Source organism: Clupea harengus, chromosome 17 (assembly GCF_900700415.2).
Source record: "Clupea harengus chromosome 17, Ch_v2.0.2, whole genome shotgun sequence".
Classification (NCBI taxonomy): domain Eukaryota; kingdom Metazoa; phylum Chordata; class Actinopteri; order Clupeiformes; family Clupeidae; genus Clupea; species Clupea harengus.
Genome location: NC_045168.1, coordinates 22023551 through 22033355, shown reverse-complemented (window position 1 = coordinate 22033355; position 9805 = coordinate 22023551). Strand labels below are relative to the sequence as shown.

The following is a 9805-nucleotide window of genomic DNA, read 5'->3' as shown; positions in this document are numbered from 1 at the left end:
CCTTAAATAACAGCCGAAAAGATTATTTTTTACCTTAAAGTAACACTATGGAGTGTCTGAAGCCGCGAGCTAGGGGGCTACTTTCTGCTGGACTATTCAGTAACTTATTTTCTGTCTTGCTTTGTCTTGTGTTGCACTTGCTTGATGTTTGACTCTGTTAGGAAAGTTGTTGGCAAGCTAGCCAACATAGCTATCACAATAACATTACAAAGAAGCTTTTTGTCTTTACTTTTACTGTTCCTAACTTTTACATAGTGACTGTGCCGAACAGTTTACAAACAAACACACAGTGATCTGCTCTCAACAGTTCACAGTTCCTGTTTTAATTGTATAAGCAAGATGCACAAAACATTGCTATTTTTTATGCAGCAGTAAGGACTTTCAGTCTAAAAGTAGTTAGTTAACTACTAAAGACATGCAAAAACTACCAACAGCCGAGTTGGCACTAATAAAAGCTTGCTAATATAATGCCAACAGTTGTTTTATTGCATTATAGCTGGCAATGATGTGCAGTGAAATTGTGCATTTTAAAATACATCAATTTCCAACAATACTCTTGCTCTACCTTTCACTCCTATGTCTGTGTATATGTACCGGTACAGAGGGTTCACACTAAGTAGGCCATGCATAGTCAACAAAGACCTTTTGAGCAGGGCTTGGAATAAACCTTAAGGTATTTCTCATTAAGGGACAATTAAGAGATTGCCTTCAATCTGTAAACAAAGTCCTTCATGTTTTGATGAGCTCTGGAAAAGACCTTGATCATGCCTCGTATCATGTATTTCAGGAAATGTAAAGAGTGACTAAGGGCTTGGCTAAATTCAATGTAAAATTAAGGTAGCATGTTTGCAAATTGAAATCCCCCTAAAGCCCTGGTATGTGATCATTTATATTTTTTGCTACGGAGCTCCCCCTAAAGATCTGGAGTGTAGTTCACCTTTACCCCACTATCATACCTGAAACCCGTTAATGGACAGTGGTACATGTGCATTTGTGGACAAGCTGAAGGATATGGAACCGGCAAAGACAACTTCAGAAGCCGAAAAAGCATGTGAATTGACAAGATAAAGCAATATTACAATATTTGACACCAGTATGACTTATGACTTAATTTACCAACACAACCAAAAGAATAACAAAACAAGGATGACAAATTTGACTTTTGCTGAAATACTGCTCACATTTTCATCCTATATACATTGTTGTCTAAGCGTTTGAATGTGGAGTATGTGTAATCTAATAAAATGTTGTTGGCCACATAATAAAGGATTCATTGGCCAGTGTAATTTATTACAAGCTAGCTGAGTTAGGTTTTCAAGGTTGCAAACTTCCAAGGCTTATTTGGCGTGAGATTGACGAAGACTGATTGACTGACTTTTTGGCGTGTGATAAATATATTTGGATTCTAGCCTGAGACGGGATTGAGGTTGATGACATCTGGGAAAATGACAGATCTCTGTGAGACAGGAAGTCACCCATAGGGTTGCAGAGTTCATCGCATTCTTTCATAAATAACATTGGCAGGGATGTTTATGAAAAACTAGCGAGTCGACAACTTTCCTAACGCAGCCAAACGTCAAGCAAGCAGCATAGCAAGAGAACTGATAAGTTATTACTGACTAGTCCAACAGAAAGAAGGCCAGCTCGGTGTCGGACTTGCCTCCTTTTGTCTCTTACCCCTTCGCCAACGAGGAAACGCCAGTCCGAGACCAACTCTTGTTCAGTCTCTTGCTTGGTTACTCTCGTCCTCGCTTCCTTCGACAACATCTTACTCAGTATTCCTCTCCGTATTACAAGTCAGTGTACCACCAACACTTTTTTTGGAGCTGTTATTTTAAGGTGAAAACTGTTACATAATGTTGCTTTGATTCAAATGATGGGCTTTTGCATAGACAGAAATAGGGAATGTAGTATATTTTAAGTGTCATGTTTTGTAGTGGTAGAATGAGCCATAGAACCACTAATTAGAGTCGCAGTGGCCGTCTTCCTAAAATTACGCCACAGAGAGTGCGTGATGTACACAATCTACCTCTGAAATGGGCAAATGCTTCAGACTTGACATAGGGGTTATCAATGGAAATCAGAGTTTCTGCTCAGACAGTGCGAAGGACATTGCATAATGATGTCAACCTCTATGAACGGCATCCAACAAAAAGAAAAAAAACTCTTTGGCACAAAACTGCAAGATTAAACTTTGCAAGAGAACATGAAAATAAGCAGGTTAATATTAGAAGTGAATTCGGTGGTCAGATAAGACCAAGAAAAATCTGCTCAGCTCAGATGGGGTCCAACATGTTTGAACAGAACTGCCACAGCGAATGGATAGTGTGATGATAGGGGGCCGCATGAGTGCAAAAGGTGTTGCGGAGATGACCTTTATAGATGGCACCATGAGTGTCTGTGGATACACCAAAATACTGACAAGATGACTCTTTTTTCGAGTCTACAGAAGCTTGGCAGCGGAGGAATATTCCAGCATGAAGACGATCCAAAGCACACTGCCAAAATCATGCAAGAGTTTCTGAAGGAGAAAAAAGGGAAAACTATGACCTGGCCAAGTATGTCGCCTGACTTGAATCCAATAGAAACCGTTGGGGGAATTGTAAAGAGCAACACAACCCCTCCTGCAAAGAGCAGCTAAAAACAATTTGTGCAACACTGGTATCCTCAGAGGAGGATTGCGCCTGTCATCAAAAATAAAGATGGACATAAAAAATATTGTAAAAATTAAATATTTGAATCTCAGTAATGAAAGGTGTACTGCTGGTTGTTCGTACTGTGGGGCCCTGTATTTTTTAATATAGTTTATTTTATATTATATATTATGTATTAACTACTTACTAACCGAGAGTGAGGTCATGCCGGGAAATATCAAACTGAGGCTTTAACCTATACGTTGAGACGTTGATACGCCAAAGCCGAAGTTTGATATTTCCCGGCATGACCTCACTCTCGGTTAGTAAGTAGTCCTCCTATTTATTTTGTAAATGAAAAGAAATGGTAATTGTAAATAGAAAACATGATGTTTTGTTCAGCTCTCAAGTCTTTTCACGACACAATGTGTTTCAGGTGTTGCGTAGCAACCAATTACTTGCTAACTTCAAGTTACAATGATCAATAGAAAACGGACAAAGCAGCTCAGCTAAAATGGCTTTAATTTACAGTAAAGTAACAACACAAGTGATTCAAACTATATGTTCGAGTCTTCATCATCACTTTCAATATTAAATCTTCACTTCTTCTGAATTTCCTCATTGCTGTTGATGTTTTCATTTTTGTCTGGGTAGTAAAACTTTCGCTCATTTTGAAAATGTCGTCAGAGGGCAATACGGATCCGTATTGACCGGTGAGGAGGGCAATACGCGGCTGGCATGACTCTGCATTAGCCAATCAGAACGCTTGTACTGTCGTTGCCATATAATAAAAGTTTTTAATATATATATAAAGTTTTTAACTTTACATCCTTTACAGCAAATACCCTACTGTTCAATTTAGAAGTGATGCAATTACTATAGGTGATATACACTAGGTGATACAATTTTGAATCATTTGACATTTAAGTGATATTGCACAGGGGTGTACTCACTTCTCTTGTGTCCTGTATTCTCTCTCTATAACTAATACTGTTTATGCACTATTCCTTATTATTCCCTCTGACACCCCCTTCTCTCACGCTTTGGCTGTAGTATGTCACCTATGACCAGTCACGTGGGGGAAAGCCTTTCCTAACCTGATCTAGAATTTCAGGAAGTCAGAATATAAGTAAATGCGTGAGAGAGTGACGGACACACACACACACACACACGTGCAAGCACAGGGGTGAGGACAGAGAGAGAGAGAGAGGGAGGGAGAGAGATGGAAACATATAGGTGGGATGAGTGGGAAATTAAAGGCACACGGGATGAAAGACCAGTGTCATTAGCCGACACACACACACACACACACACACACACACACACACACACACACACACAGAAAATGAAGTTTTTCATGGCGCCTGACACTGCTATCAGGTGCCTCCGTGTCTCATTAATGCTGCAGATTGTATCGTTAGCCTCCCTGCCCCTGTGATATCCTGGCTAGCAGCACCAGCAGACTGATGCGCAAGGCTTCATTAAAGAGGGACCTACTCTGACACACATGATTAGAGAGAGCGCAGCACTGCCAAGAGCTTCTTAATGAGACGATTGGCAATCTGTTTTTGATTTCGATCTCTGAAAAGCATGTCCGTGTGCTCAGGGCATTGAAATATTTATTTGATTTTGAGTATGAGTATGACTAGTAAATATAAACATTTAAATGCAAGGCTATGGTTTTTAATCAAAAGGATGCCATTTTGAAATTTTTGAATTGAATTGAACTGATTTTGAGGACAAATAATTATACATGTCGGGGACATACAGAATTTTTTTACAGCAAATTTTATCATTTTAATTTTAAATTTACATTTCACAAGCCTTCCCTGAGCTGTTATGACAGTTCAAATGTCTGTCTTTAGCCTTACAGCACCGGTCCTTAGTGATTATGTCCAGAGGTCTCTGAGTTCTACCTCCGGCTGTACTCGTGCACACCAACAACACTAAGCTTTTACTTCATGACAACACTTTCTCCTCGTGTACGGCTCTGGAGCCAGCATCGCGCAGCCCTAAGTCACTGTGCTCTGACATGCGTGAGTGTGTCTCTCATCCAACGCAATGCCTGCTGCTCCCTGGTGGGTCTCTTGCACCAAGAATCTGTGTCTGAGCTCCTCTCGGATTCTCTGAAAGGGCCAGACAGACAACCCACAATCCATTCTGCCTGAAAAAGCATCACTCCCAGCAGAGCATTCATTCAGAGTTCTCGCTTGAGAACTAGCGAATTTCACCCTCTCCGTAGACCTCTCCTCTCCACAACTATACCCTGCTCCACTCAGGTTAAGAGCCTTGGTGTCACGGACAGTACCCCTTTCTCTCTCCAGTCATATAGAAGATGTCTCTCGGATCGCCTTTTTCCATCTGTGCAACATCTCCAGACTACAACCTGCTTTATCACACTCCATGAAAGTCTTAGTCAATTGGTCACATCACGCATTCACCACTGCAATGTGACCCCGGCAGGCATCCCCAACAAACATATTCACCAACTTCAACTCGTCCAGAACTCTGCGGCACGGATTATTACCCGTTCAAAGTCCACTGAACGTGTCACACCCCTGCTGATTCAATTAGACTGGCTCCCTGTGGCACAACGGATCCACTTTAAAATCTTATTATTAACATTTTAAGCTCTCCATAATCTTTTCGCTGTTGATCTCACAGGCCTCCTTCAGACTTAGACTCCCTCTTGCTCCCTGCTGTCTACATCAGCAGGACTACTGGCACTACCAGCCATCAGCCTCGGCACCATGGGTGCCAGGGCCAACTGGAACTCACTTCCCCTCAATCCGAATACCCCTCAAATCCAGACTCTAAAAACCCATCTTTTTCAACTAGTTTACTCACTTCAACTACTGCCACGTTGATTTTAACACATTTCTAAGTTGTGGTCTGTTGTGTCTTACTGTGGTTTGTACTGATGTTTTACCTGTTCCACACTTTTGTTTCAATGTCATACTCATATATGCACGCTCTCAACAGAATCTCGTATCTATTTATCTTTGTGTGGAATAGTCATTAATCTATGCCTTAAGGTTCCTTGCCTCAACAATTGTGAACAGGTTTGTACTGTAGTATTCTCTAAAGGTAGAGTTCGCGACTCTAATTCCACACACAAATTCTGTGAATTGCTCAGACGGAACCATACACAATCCCAGCCAATTAACACGGTGCTTCAGGAGCGTGGAAGGGAGGGGTGTAATTTGATTGGCTGTTGAGCTCAACAATCTTCAACTATTTTTCGCAAAACCGAAACTGAATCTCGGACTTGCTCTGCATGCTTGAGTGAACTAATCAAAGCACTCTTGGAGAGCACACTTGATTTAGCCAATCAAGAGCCTTTTCAGCACATAGACAGTAATCAGGTATGCTTCAGGGAGCAGGGATAGATGGACGACATGCAGTTCACAGGGTGCCCAAATTCAGGACGTATGCTTGAAACTTGAACCCCTTTAAGACCTGACACACTATTTGTAGCTCTGATTGAACTCTCGTCTCTGTAAGACATTTAAAATCAAGCTTTGGCCTTGCAACCGAAAATTACAGATTTCACCTAAACTCTTCCATTCATTCTACAAACCTATTACACTAACGTGTCAGAGCTCTCCAGTCCTGTTTCATTTCATGAGCACTTTATGGCTTTACCCTTGTCCCGTCATGGCTGGATGCTGGAGGCTATCCTGGCTATCCTGCCTTTTAGATTACACCGATTCAGAGTGCAAGCACTTACAATACCTCATCAAACGAGAGAAAATAGATATAGATACGAGAAACACAATACAAACGAGAAAATAGATATCCACAAGCTTATATAAACACACATCATTTCTCTCTCTCTCTCTCTAAATATAAAAGAGGGTGCGTGGCAAAAGGCCTAACTTGCTGTTTTCTGTTAATCTGAGGACTTGATAGGTTGTCTGTGTTAGATGTTCTATTGCATTATGTGTTTAAAGGGTGCAGCAAAGAACAGGTTTCAATACGGGTTCAATAAACAAATGTTTAAACCTCTCTCTCTCTCTCTCTCTCTCTCTCTCTCTCTCTCTCTCTCTCTCTCTCTCTCTCTCTCTCTCTCTCTCTCTCTCTGTATCGCTCAATTTCTTTCAGAGCAAACTGTGACATTTGTAGACTCTTACCCCTTCCGTGGTTCCTGTGATCACATGTAAGCCATCATACGTCGACTTAATGTACATGCCCTACGAGAGAGGAGGAATGGAGCATGAGTAGCATCTTAAATTATCCATGACTGATACCACCACACACACACACACACACACACACACACACACACACACACACACACACACACACACACACACACACACACACACACACACACACACACACACGCACACACGCACACATGCACACGAACACCAACACACACATTAAAGAACCAGGATTCCATCTAAAGCTACAGTGCTACATCATTTTATTTCTAGTTTTAATCAGCACCGCGTCCCTCTGTGCCCTTATGTGTGAGTGGTACAGAAAGTGCTGTCTGGATTTGATTTGACTGCAGTGAGAGCACTGTGTCAAGGATGGTACTAAAATCTCCAATGTGGGAGTACAATTAAAATGCACAGCCACACTCAAACACACCCACACAGACACACACACACGTACAAGACACACACACGTACAAGACACACACATTCAAAGGCAAAGTCCCACTTTGCAAAAAGGGCTGGTGACAAAATGTATGCTTAACATAAGTACACATTGCATACACACAGGCATTGGTATTGTATATAGTTATATGCAAATTAATTGTCAGTGTGTGTTTGTGTATGTGTGTGTGTGTGAGAGAGAGAGTACTCACCAGTCCCTCGGTTGGCTTGATGTTGGACAGTTGGACCACCTCCAGATGAGCAGACTGGGAGACCAGTGGGTCGGATGACAGCGAGATGATGTGGTCACACACTCCTGACAACGTCTTACACTGCACACACACACACACACACACACACACACACACACACACACACACACACACACACACACATCAGTCAGTATGATGGCATAAAAAATTTGTTAAGATGCTCTCCACATTCATCAGTGTATTCAGTGTATATATAACCTACAACACCATGCAGTAATATTCACATCTTCGTAAATGCAATTGCAAAAAGAGAAGGTGAATAGATAGGATGAAGTGTTTTTCTGGATTGATTATCCATTATTTCTCCACTCTACTTTCTTCATTGGCACAGCTGGTGCTTTAGATAGAGCTTTGCTGTGCAATGAGAGTAAGTGAGCCTGTGAGAGATCAGACCGCAGTAAACAATCAGCCAGAAAAGAGTGTTTAAAGTGTCTCAGCCGCACAGGGTTGGCCATGATGACAGGGCAAGGCAATCAATGCCTTCATGGCTAGATGGGGCTGCTCTTTCAGATGTCCATTCAGGTTGATATCTGCGGAGGTGTAATAGCCTGAGGGGAACACACACACACACACACACATTTGACTACATTTGGACATATTTTGACCCTTCTTATAATTCAAAGCCTTAAGCTTTCTGCGATCTCAGGGGCTTTTTTTGTGGGTGTTCAGATGTTCAGTTTAGACTCAGACTAATGGTCTGTCTGAAGACAACACTATTCTGGAAGCAAAATTTCCCTTCTGGCCGTTAACCACTCTCTTCACCTGCGATTACAAGACACGTCTGCTGATGCATTGACCAGAGGCTTCCTCCTCTTCATCAACACTGGTTGTAATCCTTCCCCTCTCTTCCCCTCAGGCTATCACTCCTCTGCAGTCTCTTTTTTATTCCTGGGCTGAAAACAAGAAGCGGACCATGGCAAGTTATTTTTCTTCTTCCTCTGGGTGCTCCTGCACGTCGGGGTTATACTCAGGGTTGGGGACAGAGGGACTCTATGTGAGTCACCTCTGTGCACCTGCCCAAAACGAGTCACAAGAATCAAGTTGAACGAAGAGAAAAAAAGCCGCCACTGATGCTGAGACATTGCCTGTAGGCTCCCTGGTAACAATCACCGAGGACAACAGGTACTGGGTACTGCGCTGCCTGAAGTCAGCATCAGGTCAGTCAGTTTTAATGGTCAACAGTATCTATGGAAGCAGACAGGCCCCTTTTAGGCTGGAGGAACTGCAGCCACCCAGGGGAAGTACAGAGTACCAGGGGACAAGCAGGCACCATGAGTTGGGCCCTAGAGGGACAGAGGTTTTTTTTTAGCTCTGGGTTAAATGTCTGCGTGGGAGTTACGCTTCTCTTTTCCTCCAGCCTCTCTTCCGCTCCTGTTACTGTGTGTGAGGGTGTGTTCATGTGCGTGTGGTGTGTGTGTGTGTGTACACTGTCCCTGTTAGGACTTGACTGTTGATTGTTGTGTGATATGCTACTCTCAGTCCTTGTCCACTGATGATGCTGTGACAGACGGCTGCCTTGCCCTTTTTTCGTGCGTGCATGCTGTCCATCAAACAACACAACATACGAGAGATCTATCCCTCTAAATCAGATTTCGCTGCAAACTGGCAGGGACCGACAGTGTGATTGTACTGAGAGAGAGAGAGGGAGAGGGAGAGTGTGAGAGAGAGAGAGAGAGAGAGTGAGAGAGAGAGAGGGAGAGGGAGAGTGAGGGGAAGGGAGGGGGGCAGATTTTCATTGTGATGTTGATGTAGAAACAGCACACTCAAGAGTCATAAAGAGCTTTATCCGCCTAAAGCTGTTCATTTAAAAATCCGTAGTCAGATTTAAAGGCTGTCAGGGAAATGCCCCTGCAGGTGCCACACAGCCTCAAAAGAGCAGAGCCTTCTTTCCCAGGCGGGATTAGAGCAGCTCTACAGAATCTGTTCTGCTACTTGTGCTTTGCTGTTTCTGCATCTGTGATATTGAGTGTGGCACACTATCCATATCAGTGCTTTGAAAACAAGCAGCTTCTTCTCTGTGCATACACACGATACTGACACGGTGAAATATTATTTAATAGTGGGGGAATATTCAGAGAAAGCCTAGGAGACTCTTTTGGATTTATTGCTTCTGAGTGTCTGGGGGTGTTCCGTGATTCTGCAGGTTTTGCGTTTTGGGGGCAAAATTACTTTTTAATAAGAATTTGTGAACTTGGGCACGCAGTTGGAGACTGAATGTGAATACCGCAATTTCCCAACAGTTTATACATTGATTTTGAAAAAAATCTGCAGCCCTGCCATTTTCCTCTTGTTT

The 9805-nt window shown here is 42.6% G+C and overlaps 1 protein-coding gene across 7 annotated transcripts in view; it reads right to left on the bottom strand.

Moving 5' to 3' along the window:
* cnksr2a (connector enhancer of kinase suppressor of Ras 2a) overlaps positions 1 to 9805 on the bottom strand; it is an 83728-nt gene that overhangs the window by 39792 nt on the left and 34131 nt on the right. For all 7 annotated transcript variants that reach the window (XM_031583930.2, XM_031583931.2, XM_031583934.2 and 4 more), the window contains exons 6-7: positions 7453 to 7572; positions 6767 to 6826 (exon numbers count right to left, since the gene is read on the bottom strand). In XM_031583930.2, the coding sequence (XP_031439790.1) occupies positions 6767 to 6826; positions 7453 to 7572 (180 nt within the window). The remainder of the gene's footprint in view (positions 1 to 6766; positions 6827 to 7452; positions 7573 to 9805) is intronic.